Source organism: Nematostella vectensis, chromosome 1 (assembly GCF_932526225.1).
Source record: "Nematostella vectensis chromosome 1, jaNemVect1.1, whole genome shotgun sequence".
In the NCBI taxonomy this organism is placed as follows: domain Eukaryota; kingdom Metazoa; phylum Cnidaria; class Anthozoa; order Actiniaria; family Edwardsiidae; genus Nematostella; species Nematostella vectensis.
In genome coordinates this window covers 19267958-19280954 of record NC_064034.1, presented here as the reverse complement: position 1 = coordinate 19280954, position 12997 = coordinate 19267958, and the positions used below count along the sequence as shown (strand labels likewise).

The window sequence follows — 12997 nt, the reverse complement described above, 5'->3', positions numbered from 1 at the left end:
CGATTCCCATGACGTTCATGCCAAAGGGAAAATTAGAAAGACTTCGTGTAAAAGTACGAAGAACATAGAGCTGGGTCGGGTTTTCCATTGTGTTTAGACAAAAATTGTTAGACTTGTATGCCGGTCTAGTGTGAGTCTTTTGGGGTGCCCGCCTTTTTCGAGCTTTTACAAACTATCATCTCAATAGGCAAGACCAGATAACCAGTCACCTCGTCACAAATCGCGTTATAAATGTGCTTTATTTACGGGCGAGGATCTTATCAACAAGTCACGTGCCTGTCGAGTCACGTGATTGTACCAATGTCTGGCTTTTCCCTAAACACGTCGGGACAAAAGTTTTGCCTCGCACTTTTTTCCTTGAGTCTCATCCAAAAAAAGACAAAGCTTTTATATTTCACTAGTGTACGTTATGTTGGTGCATTTTTATATTCTCTTACTTTTCAAGAAGCTATATTCTTTTATTTACGAGTCCTGATTTGGATTGGCGGTTATAATTTATGCAAAATTATACACATAACATTCACATAAATACTGAATACCCATATACATCAGAACAATTCTATTCAAACTTAAAGGTGATTTCTAAAAACGTTTCAGGGATAGGGAATAGGGAATATTAGCGTTTCTTAGAAAAATAAAAACGGACCGAGAACTTAGCTGACAAATTATTTCAGACAGGGAAAACCCGCGCCTAATCAACCCCTTACCCGGGCGGACGTAACCGAGGAAAAAAAGATAACAAAATAAAAGAGCTATTCTAAGGGATCGGAATAGCTAAAACATATTCAAAAGTACTTTTGCGATTTTATTTTTACGATTTTTAGCAGGTCAAAAATACGAAGACATCGCGTTATGTTTTCGACAAATAAGAATGCTTGCTGATATGCGGGGGCGGCCCTCTCTGGCGGGTGAATTTCAGGGGTTTGATGGACACGAAAGCGAGTGGCGCCATCTTCCCTTCGAACGAAAAACACTTCATCATCTTCGACGGTTATTTTACAACGGTAGAACAGATTTATGGTGGCGATAACCAACAAGGATTGCCCATGGATACTTTGTCTAGAGCTTGAGGTCAAAATACGTTGAGTTTTGGTGCTGTGCTGCAGGAATTCGTTGGCCGAAAGCCGTCCATTGTTCGTGTATTGTTGGTTCTTGTGGCGTGAGCGTTGAGACCTGAAAGTAGGCACGGCCAAGTCGGAAATTCCAGCCTAGAAAGACTCATTTCAAGCCAGCAGACACGTATTTTGTAGAGAAAAAGTAAGCGATTCTGTTGATTTGTATTTGAGGCTTATACAGTGTTTATAAATGCTTTTTTGCGTCCTTCGAATATTGGTGTTTGTGAAAATGACGGTATTCTTGTTCTATGCGTCTCCTTTGTTCGCTGAACCGCGTACGCTATTTGCCTCAGTTTTATCCCTCTAAATTAGTGTTTTCTCTTTAATTTCAGGACCACTTTTACTCTCTGACAGCTCTGCGGTCTTCCCCGTTTTCGTCAAGACTGGGATTCAGAGAAAGACTGTACAAGAACTGCTTCTTAGTGGGCTTTACTGATCTAAATTTTCAGTGGTTGGAATTACGCATGTCGCCATCTTAACGGAACCAAACACAGGGCGGGTATTTTATGTGGTAATCGCCAAAGTACGAGTCTTATCGAGAAGAAGACTAATTTCAAAACATTCTCAGGGAAGGAGAACAAGGACTTTAACCACTAGGCAAAAATCAAACTCGGGAATCGTCTGCAAAAACTTCCGAAGTTTTGAGTTCGTTATCGTTTCGAAAAGCAAGCGTCTTTCGCGTACAGGAAAGAAGCCTTGATCACGAAAATCCCAGTGGTCCTTTTGGATGACGATGGACCTGGGTTTTTACAGAATATGAAGATTTGAAGAAGTTTCTGCAATGTCCTGATTTATTTTGTGTGAGAAAATGGTTAGTATTCGAGAGTTGATCGACAATCTGAGAGCAACGAAACCTCCGTACGAGTGTCCTTTGTGCCAAAAATTCTACAAGAGCTACAGTGGAATTGAATATCATTTACTGAATTTCAAACACGATGGAACGGACGTTCCACAACCTCCTCCGAGTTCTTCTAAGAAGAGCAAAGGTCGGGGGAGAAGAAGCGCTAAAAACAAAAAGCCGCCACCATCTCCCCCGCAAGTTGTAGTACGGGAAACGCTAACTTACGCTCAAGCACAACAAATAGTTGAAGTCGAATTCGAGGGCCATCCGCAAAGAATTCACATCACAGATAGGCTAGGAGTCGTCGAGGAAACTGAGAGCAAAGAGCCTGATCGAATTGAGGATTCGGAAGAACCACCTCCACAAAAACCCGTCTCTAAGTCCACCAAGTCTAAAAACAAAAACAAAACGAAACAAACCCCCGCGAAAAAGACCGAACTCCCGTTAGCGGTTTACTGCGAGGCGGACGAGGCTTTCTGCTTGCCCGATGCACCAGCGAGACCTACTACATATTTTCGATTTATCGAGCAAACCACTGAGGAAATGGACGAAATGGTGGAATATGACATGGACGAGGAGGATTACGCTTGGCTTGATTTCGTCAACGACAAGCGTAAAGCCGATAGCATCGCGCCAGTCTCCCAGGAGGTGTTTGAGACCCTGATGGATAGGCTAGAAAAGGAGTCCTACTTTGAGAGTCAAACAACCTGTGACCCTAACCAGTACATTGACGAGGATGCAGTATGCTGTATATGCAATGACGGAGAGTGTCAGAACAGCAATGTCATCCTGTTCTGCGATATGTGCAACCTAGCAGTGCACCAGGAGTGTTATGGGGTGCCATACATCCCCGAGGGCCAGTGGCTGTGTAGGAGGTGCTTGCAGTCACCCTCTAGAGTCGTAGACTGTGTCCTGTGTCCTAACAAGACAGGGGCGTTCAAGCAGACAGACGATGGTAGATGGGGGCATGTTTCATGTGCGCTTTGGATACCTGAGGTGTGCTTTGCGAACACTGTTTTTCTAGAGCCTATAGACTCAATCGACAACATCCCCTCTGCTCGGTGGAAACTGACTTGTTACATCTGCAAGCGCCGCCAGGGTGCATGTATTCAGTGCTTCAAAACCAATTGCTACACTGCATTTCATGTGACTTGTGCACAACAGGCTGGGCTGTACATGAAGATTGAACCAGTTAAGGGTGAAAATGGCCATATAACAGTGCGCAAAAATGCCTTCTGTGACATTCACTCACCCAACAGCTCAGAGGAGAATGAAGGTGAGGAGCGATCAGAGGAAGAAAAAACTAAAGAGGTGAAAAGCAAAGCTGCAGTGAAAACTGGGAAGACTAATAAACGTAGTATCAAGAAGTTCCGTAAGCTGCTTTCTGAGAAGAAAACAATGCCTGTTCCAGTTGTGAATATTCCATTCATTCCAGCCCACAGGTATGTACCATGTGCAAATTGTGTGACATGTACACAATGTTGTGTGACAACTTGATAAACATTCAATTTGGATGATGTACAATAAATGTTGGTGGTAGCAGAGTTACAATTTTTTCTCATGCCATGTTTAAGTTAGTCATAGTTTCAAGACTTAGTCAATAGCAAGATGTGGCAGTGTTTCTCATACTTGTTGTATCAATGGTAACATAGGGTTTTTACAAAACATGTGTCAAGATTATCAACAAAAGGACCTGCCTTTGTTATTCAAATATTTACCTGTTCTTTAAAAACTTCCCAACAGAGTCTACCACTAGACACATTATAAATGCTGAAATGATTGTGATATTTGTTTTCACATCACTTTGGTTCCTCACAGCAATGTGAGATATTTGCCAATCTGTTTTGTCTTTTGTCTCACTCTTGTTGGTATTGGCAGCTCTGTGATTAAATATGTTTGAAAAGTGCTCTAAATAAGTCTTACTTTATTAACAACACTTTGAGGGTTTGTTTTGTGAATTTAACTATTTTTAAGACTAATTACAGATTGTTTTGACTAGTGTAATTAGTTGCAGGGTTCAAAAAATTTATATTTTGAATTTACTAGATTTAACTGGCTTTGTGGATTTTGGTGGGGAAAAGAAGGCTGCATTCTTGAAATACAGTATGAGAGAAATACGGAAACAAAGAGCCGGCAAAGACCAGAAAACAGCCGGCGGTCACTGGTAGCTGGCCACTATTTTGAACCCTGAGTTGCCTTTTTTGCATTTGCCCCCTACTTCTTAAAAGGACATTGACATTTTGACAGTATCCCCAAATAACTTACTATATCTAAAGTATACAAGAGCTATCACAATAAACCAATTACAGATGACAAAATATAATCTGCAATTGTCTTGATGTATATGCTGTTATTTTGAACTTTAATTTTAAACACTTCTGAAAAAGTTGTCAAGTGTATCATGCAGACCTTTTCCTTAATTCCAATAATTTCACTCAACTTGAAGCTATTCAATATCAATTTTATTGTGTCATGACAGTCAATCTAACTCTCTGGGAGGCATCCAATATTGTTAGCCAAAACAGGAAGCTTTTCAGAGCAGTGGTACAGAGGTTGGTTTCTATGATATTAAATGACAAATCACACCATTAAACTTTCCTGTTGCTGTGTTTCTGCTAGGCTTGGTAAGATTGTGAGCCGTGTGGCCATGGCCAAGAAAGCACAGTTTGTTCACGCGTTACAGAGTTACTGGATGTTAAAGCGTCAATCAAGGAATGGTGTACCACTCTTGCGTCGTTTGCAGGCCACTCACCTGAGTCAGAAAGGGACCGGAGATGAGGTAAGATTCAAGAAAATTCCCACCTTCATATTTATAGTAACACCTAGAATTAGAATCCCAAAGATCCTATCAGACATAATATGTACATCAATCACTGATTGATTTTTGCTTGAAGATCTGATTAGATTTTGAATTGGCTGAAGATATTGGCATAAATGTTATGGCTTTGACCTATGGTGCTAGTATGACAAGCCCAACCTTTTGAAATGTGACACAAATATACCAAAGCAAAGTTTAATGCAAGGATGACAAATTCAATTCACACAAGTGTGCATGCTTTGAATCCTTTTCTCCTGTTATTGCAGTCAAGCGAGAGATCAGAAAGAATCCGTGCCATGAAGGAGCAACTTCACTTCTGGCAGAGACTGAGGCACGACCTTGAGAGAGCACGTCTACTTGTAGAGCTCATACGCAAAAGAGAAAAGCTAAAGAGAGAGCATGTAAGTCAGGCTAGATTTGTTTGCCCCTGTAGTCAGGCTTAAGTACCTACCGCCATAGACTGTGCTTTTTTGAAAAGAGTTTGCTGTTAAAATATTTGCTTCGAATCTCAGTATTCAGAAAGTAATATTTAAACCCAAATACTGCATTTCTTAACCTTTCGTTAACCTTGTCCTGGTAAATGCTAAGGCTTTTACCGAGGCTTTGTCTTTTATGTAATGAATGAAATTTCTACGTAATAATTGATCCTTGATGTGTAAAAGAGTTAACTTATAAGTAGCTCTGTCTCTGTTATATTCAGGTGAAAGTGAAGCAGCATGTTGTAGACCTGAAACTGCAACCACTGAACATAGTGCTTCGAAAAACCTTAGATCAAGTCCAGACCAAAGATCCTGGAGAAATCTTCAGTGACCCTGTAGACACAAATGAGGTATTGAAATATCTAAAGAATCTCAACCAACCACTCCTTTGTTATTATTTGCACATGAAAGAACAATGCTCTATTTGCTTAAAAAACTTAAAATCAATCATCCATCTCATTTTTTCAGTCGAATTAGACATTGTATGGGAACTTAAAATGGTGGTGTGGTTGGCCTTAAATCTGATAGGTGTCAAACTAGTCTATCTTATATTTTTACTGTTTGTTATGATTTATAGACTTCTAATTGATTTGTAAGACTTTGCTATTTTTAGTTATTTGCATGGCCAAGCCATGCAAATATATTTACAATATTATTCAAACACATAATGACTACTGCAAGAGCTTTTTTCTTGCTGGTACAAAAAACAAAGAGCATAGCATAAAAAGCCATTTGCCATTCTTCTACTGTAATTTGTACATTGATAAGAAGATAAGAATGTGTATCAGACAAGTGATTCTTCTTAATAATCCCGCCAGGTTTTGGACTATCTGGATGTGATCAAACAACCCATGGATTTCTCCACCATGAGATCACGGATAGACTCCAACTTCTACCACACCATCGAGCAGTTTGAGGCTGACTTTAACCTGATCATTGAGAACTGCATGGCTTACAATGCACAGGACACCATCTACTACAGAGCCGCACTCAAGCTCAGGGACCAGGGAAGGCCCATCATCCGCGCTGCCCGTCGGCAGATTGAGAGGGCTGGCATTGATCCCGTCACAGGCCTGCACACCAAGGAAGCTCCTACACTAGCTGACAGGGAGCCTACTGAAGAAGGTATGCATATGTGCAACCACTTATCTGTAGAGAATATTTCCATTGAGAGTCAGTAGGCACTCATGTGCTTTGTGTGTTTGCAGATTTTATTCTCACTGAGGAACAGAGAAAAGACATGACGCTGGAAGAGCAGCTCAAAGATCTGATGGACAAACTAGACATGACACAAGCCATCAAGCATGGAGGTATGCACCCAGGGGCGGATACAGGGGTTGGATTGGGTGGATATCCACCCCCCTTTTTGAGTAAAAAGAAATTTGAAATTTACTTTGTTTGAAGAAAAGAAATGTCTAAGGGACGGGAGGCACTGTCCACGTGACATCGCCTGCTTGACTTTGCTGACCTGACAAATTTAATTCAGCATGAAGTATTGTTGGATCTATGTGACCTACCAAGAACCACTGGATCAGTTATAAGCTGTCTATCCAGCCATTATACACCCGCCATTTTGAAATCCTGGATCTGGCCCTGGCACCATTTCTCCAGCATGCTCTTATTTTCTTTTTCAATGTTTTGTCAGCATATCTTTTAACTTCTTGGATTATTTCTTTTTACCACAAATAATCCCCAGTGAATGTCCCCAAAATAACTTTAACATGGAGAAAATTTTGCATATCTACAGTATGTGTTTCTGAATAAGCACTGTCCTCAAGTAAGCCCACACCACTGCCCTTATTTTAGGAGTAGTTGCACAGCACACTAAAACTAACCATACTGCTGCTGTTTCCAAGCCCACACATGTCTTGAGACATAGCAAGGCTTTAACGATGATATTAGGCTATCAACCACGTTTGTACAGCCCAAAAGAACTCTATTTGCTAAGGCTAAGTTCAAACGTTGTATTATCCATGAGCCTTATTCAATGCAACTGCATGCAAATGAAGATGAAACAATCAACTCGACTCCTATGCAAGCATTTGCATTGAATATGGTTCATTGGTAATACAACATTTGAACCTAAGACACACAAAGTTCTTTGGTTTTAGATACAAATGATGCCATTGAATTATGTTTATATTGTATCTCTAGGTGTCAGAGCAAACAGGGTAAGGACATTGAGAAGGGAGATTGCCCTTGTAAAGCGTAAACTGAACCAGGTATGTTCAGTAAACCTGCATTGCTCCCCGACTTCCACATTTCATAGGACTTCTCTACTCAGCATACCACCCCTTGATCTTAGCAAGTATGTTAAATACACAACATTGCACTCCCTCCCCCCCAGCAAAACCGCTAACTTTAACATACCACCCCCTGATCTTAGCAAGTATGTTAAATACACAACATTGCACTCCCTCCCCCCCAGCAAAACCCCTAACTTTAACATACCACCCCTTGATCTTAGCAAGTATGTTAAATACACAACATTGTACTCCCTCCCCCCCCAGCAAAACCCTTAACTTTAACATACCACCCCTTGATCTCAACAAGTATGTTGAATACACAACATTGTACTCCCTCCCCCCCAGCAAACCCCCTAACTTCAACAAACCACCCCTTGATCTCAACAAGTATGTTGAATACACAACATTGTATTCCCTCCCCCCCCAGCAAACCCCCTAACTTTAACATACCACCCCTTGATCTTAGCAAGTATGTTAAATACACAACATTGCACTCCCTCCCCCCAGCAAAACCCCTAACTTTAACAAACCACCCCTTGATCTTAACAAGTATGTTAAATACACAACATTGCACTCCCTCCCCCCAGCAAAACCCCTAACTTTAACATACCACCCCTTGATCTCAACAAGTATGTTAAATACACAACATTGCACTCCCTCCCCCCAGCAAAACCCCTAACTTTAACATACCACCCCTTGATCTTAGCAAGTATGTTAAATACACAACATTGTATTCCCTCCCCCCCAGCAAAACCCCTAACTTTAACAAACCACCCCTTGATCTTAGAAAGTATGTTAAATACACAACATTGTATTCCCTCCCCCCCCCCAGCAAAACCCCTAACTTTAACATACCACCCCTTGATCTTAGCAAGTATGTTAAATACACAACATTGCAACCCCTCTTTCAAACCCCCAGCATAGTACCCCTTCACCTTATATCCTCATCCTTGGTGATTCACAACTTCTAAATACCAATTGTCTCTATTTACAGGAAAAGAGGTGCTTCTCAGAATCAAGTGGTAAGTAACTGTGTGTTTTTTTATTGATCTTGCCTTGTACTTGGGGGCTCAGGGCAAAACCCGTTATTTTATTTTTTATTTATAGCTCAATTATTGCTTTAAATTTTGATCGCTAAAAATGCAATTGTCAATAAGTGATTGTTTCTTTTACTGATCCAGTTGGGGGTAGTGATGGGCGAACACCTATTGCGTCACCCAGAGAGCATTCCCACGGGGATGTCCCGCCCAACAAGAAGTTGCGACTCGACACGGCTATAGACCATGCCGATCACCCAAACAGTGTAGACGCTGCGGACGTAGACATGGAGCAGTCAGGCAACTCCACGGCAACAGCCACCACTAACCCCAGCCCCGGCACCAGTAGACGGAGTGGCATCCTCTTTAACAAGGGACGCAGCCGGGTCCGGCGTAACCTCACTGCCAACAACGAGCCGCCGCTACCAGGACTTGTCAACCACGTGCTACAGCCTGTCAATCATGAGAAAAACAATGGGGACGTTTTGTGCACAGAGTCTCAAGTCACGCAAAACCACTTCACCGACGTCACGCGACAGCCGATCGACAGCTATTCGGACGATAAGAACGCCAGCCTGTTCAAGGAGTTGAACGCCAAGTGGCATCGCGGGGATAGCATCACGGGCGGGGATAATTGCTTCGTGTCCAGTAGGAGACCTTATAAGACGGAACTCGGTAAACTGATCGAGGACGCCACGCTTCCGATGTACGACACGCACTCGGACAAACAGACGTTCGCCTTCACCAATGGTCTGCGGCAACGCAACTACCGATCGTACACGAGTGGCTCCGAGTCCGACACGGCAGAGGTCCGAGCGAACGGCGGGCGGCAGAAGCGAAAGCCGAGACTGTTCTCGTCGGTGTCGGAGGACGAACTCAGTACGACGGACACCGAGAATGGATCGGCGGAGAATCGCCTCATGAACGGACAAATGGAGGACGCGTTGAAGAAGCGGCGCGCTCGTAAGTCGACAATCGATTCCGAGGCAGACCTGGCGCCTCTGCAACCCCTGGATCTTGTGTGGGCGAAATGTCGCGGGTACCCTTCATACCCTGCACTCATCATCAACCCCAAGACCAAGAAGGGGTTCATCTATAACGGCATCCCCATCCCGGTCCCCCCTGAGGACGTGATGCGAGAGAAGGCTTCCGCCGACGACACTCTCTACCTCGTGCTATTCTTCGACACTAGACGGACCTGGTGAGTGACCATCGAACTTGTAGACGCCGTGCGATGTATTTTAAACAGGCTTTGGTGACATTGAATGTTTCGTTTTTTAGGGTAGTGGGTCAGTGAAGTGTGTTAGGGGTTTGGTTAACGGTGACTTGTATGATTTACACCTGATGATTTCCTTTTAAAATCTATTCATAACGATCAATCTCTCCGAGAGCGATCCTTGTTTTTTTGTATAACCCATTCTCTCTGGCATCGATGCTTTGTTCTTATGTATAACCCATTCTCTCTGGCATCGATGCTTTGTTCTTATGTATAACCCATTCTCTCTGGCATCGATGCTTTGTTCTTATGTATAACCCATTTTCTCTGGCATCGATGCTTTGTTCTTATGTATAACCCATTCTCTCTGGCATCGATGCTTTGTTCTTATGTATAACCCATTCTCTCTCGCATCGATGCTTTGTTCTTATGTATAACCCAATCTTTTTGCGCTTTGCAGGCAGTGGCTTCCGCGGCACAAGCTGGAGCCCCTGGGGGTAGACATGAGTCGTGACGAGTGCAAGCTGCTCGAGGGACGCAAGACATCCATGCGCAAGTCCCTACAGCAGGCGTACGAGCGCGCCATCGTGCACCGAAACCAGGTAGCCGCGGGAGCAGGACTTAGCTTCGACGGCGACGACCCCGACGACCAGGACAACATCAGCGAGAACGGATTCGACTGACCTCCACTCTACCGCCAGAGATGTAGTCACGCAACGCACACGTCACACAACACTCGCGTGACTCGATCTCTGGCAGTTGGGGCGACGTTTAAAGAAGTGTACATAGAAATTAATACATGGGGGACGCTTATTATGCCGGACAGCTGGTACCGGTTGAGTATCTCTAGATACTCAGTCGGTAGACCGTCTGTCCGGGGCTAAGTACGATGACTAAAATTCACCCAACGTTGCGTATCGTAGTTTTAATAGACCTCAATCACCACAGATATCATGATTTTAACGCTAGCCTTCGAGCAGTTCGCCTGTGCGCTTTTTCTTCTTTCAATTTGAAATTGGTTTTACTTTGTCAAAATTTAAAAGTGTTTGCACGTGAAATTCAAGTGGTGGTGGTTGTTTTTATATGCAAAGTATCCTCCTGTGACGACTCTCATAGCATTTTATTCATTTGGTAGATTATATAACACTCTGCTAGCTTCAGACACTTTATCGATTTACTACAGAATTCGACTCTCAATTTTAACAAGAAAGAGGAACAAAAAAAGGTTGTGTGAGGGTAAGGGAAGCCAACTTGGCAGTACTTATAAGGAGGAGGTGGCGGGGTGTTCTATGATTTACACCCGATTCAATTTACCGCGATTTCACGTTGAGTTGTATGGCTCTTATGTATATATGATTGTATGCTGTCGTCATCAAATGAATAAGACTGGATTTTTAGAAAAAAGTGCGGTCCTGAATGTATTTAAAGCCCGGCCAGCGACGCGTTTAGCGTATTTTTGTGAATGTGTTTTTTTTATATCAAGCTAGTGTTTCATAACAGCACATTGTGTTGTCACAGAATTCAGACTTACTTATTCTGTATACCTTCTTGTTAACGGAATAAAATGATCGTTTGCAGTCTCTGTGTGGTGGTTTTGTATCTCATTATGAAATAGTGACCCGTTTTCTATACCGAGACAAAAAACATGCTCAATGGAAACCCTCTAATTATTCATGTTGTAGACATTTGCACGTGCAGAGACATTTCGCAAGGGAATAACAGGGCGCTCTATTGTTATGCAGCAAAATTATTTCAAGATTGCGTTACCAGTTTGCTACATAACAATAGAGAAAATGTCTCTATGTACGTGCAAATGTCTCGCAAGTCCACAACACGAACAATTAGGGGGTCCCATTGAGCATTGTAAGTTTTTTGGCTCGGGATAGAGAACGGGTTAAAAATACTTCATTCTCGATATTGTATTTCGGGATAGGGACAGAACTTGGTGAGTAACTGTATTGTAGGCTCCCCTAAGCTCCATCTAAAACGAGGGAGCACTTGAATTGCTTATTTGTCGATTTTTAAGCGAAGACATTGAATTTTCAAGAGAATTTGAAATCTAAATAATAATTGTACGAATTCGCTCTTTGGTCACGTCTAATCGAAATAATCTATACCTCTGTCCTTTGCGTATATATGAAGACAACCACTAAGCTTTCATTTGCTGAAAACAACAAAGATGTTATTTATTTATTTGTTTATTCATTTATCTATTCATTTATTGGCTTCCTCCACACATATATAAAGATATACAACACAATACATAAAAAAAAAAAAACAGACAAAAATAAGTGCGGAGAGGGGAAGGCGAACGGACACGAGGTCCCGGCGAGGCCTGCCCCGACATTACGGATACTTATCGAACACTTATCGATAAAATACAAAAACACAGTATCTGCTTTCTCTAAAACAAATTGAAGGATAACGCAATGTTGCCCGAAGAAAAGGTAGAAAGTGGAGTGTGCAGACAAAAAAAAATTGTATGGTCAGTATAGACTTGTCACTATGATTCGCATCATGCCTAAGTAAAAGTCATGTCTCTCCGCAAATGTAAAGAAAAAGCATCGGATTATTTTGGAAATATATTGAAAAGTTCATAAACTACTGGTCTGTTCATATGGTAAATAACTTTAAATATCGGTTACCGATAAATAAAATAAAAAAGTAGCCCATCAAATACGGATGATTAAAATTTTATCATCCGAAAACATGAATGGAGTCGGACGAGACTACTAGACGTCAATATTATAAAGAGTAAAATAAAAAAGATGCTCTGGAGAATTACTAACGAGCCTCCTTAATTGCAATGGAATAAGCAAAACATTATAGTCAGAGACAGGTAAAAATAAACTAAGGATATTATTTCTACAGTAGCGAACGTAGTTAGTGAAGTTTACAGTGCAAACGTCCGCGTTCTCAATTGACCGTGAAACTTGGAGTTTTCACGTCGAGTTTTTACGGAAAACGCCTGAAATGTATCAGACAGAACGCATTTTCACGTGCTGCTATTGAATTCTGAATCAAATTTCATTGTTATCTGTCGTCGTCTTCCATGTGCCGTCGTCGTTACCGTCCTAATAAAAATAAACTAATGACATTATTTCTACAGTAGGCAACGTAGTTAATGGAGTTTACAGTGCAAACGTCCGCGTCCTCAACTGACCGTAAAATTCAAGTTTTCACGTCGTGGTTTCATGAAAAACGGCTAAATTGTATCAGACAGGTTGCAGAGGGAAGATACACGC

At 42.0% G+C, this 12997-nt stretch overlaps 1 protein-coding gene across 1 annotated transcript; it reads left to right on the top strand.

Moving 5' to 3' along the window:
- Positions 1-883: 883 nt before the first annotated feature.
- On the top strand, positions 884-11332 carry LOC5512292 (bromodomain-containing protein 1-like). Its single transcript, XM_032381678.2, has 11 exons — positions 884-1257; positions 1448-3398; positions 4576-4735; positions 5041-5175; positions 5475-5603; positions 6072-6378; positions 6462-6563; positions 7408-7475; positions 8494-8521; positions 8681-9737; positions 10213-11332. Exons 2-11 carry the CDS (start codon positions 1924-1926, stop codon positions 10433-10435), a joined length of 3684 nt encoding a protein of 1227 aa, XP_032237569.2. The 5' UTR covers positions 884-1257; positions 1448-1923; the 3' UTR covers positions 10436-11332.
- Positions 11333-12997: the final 1665 nt, after the last annotated feature.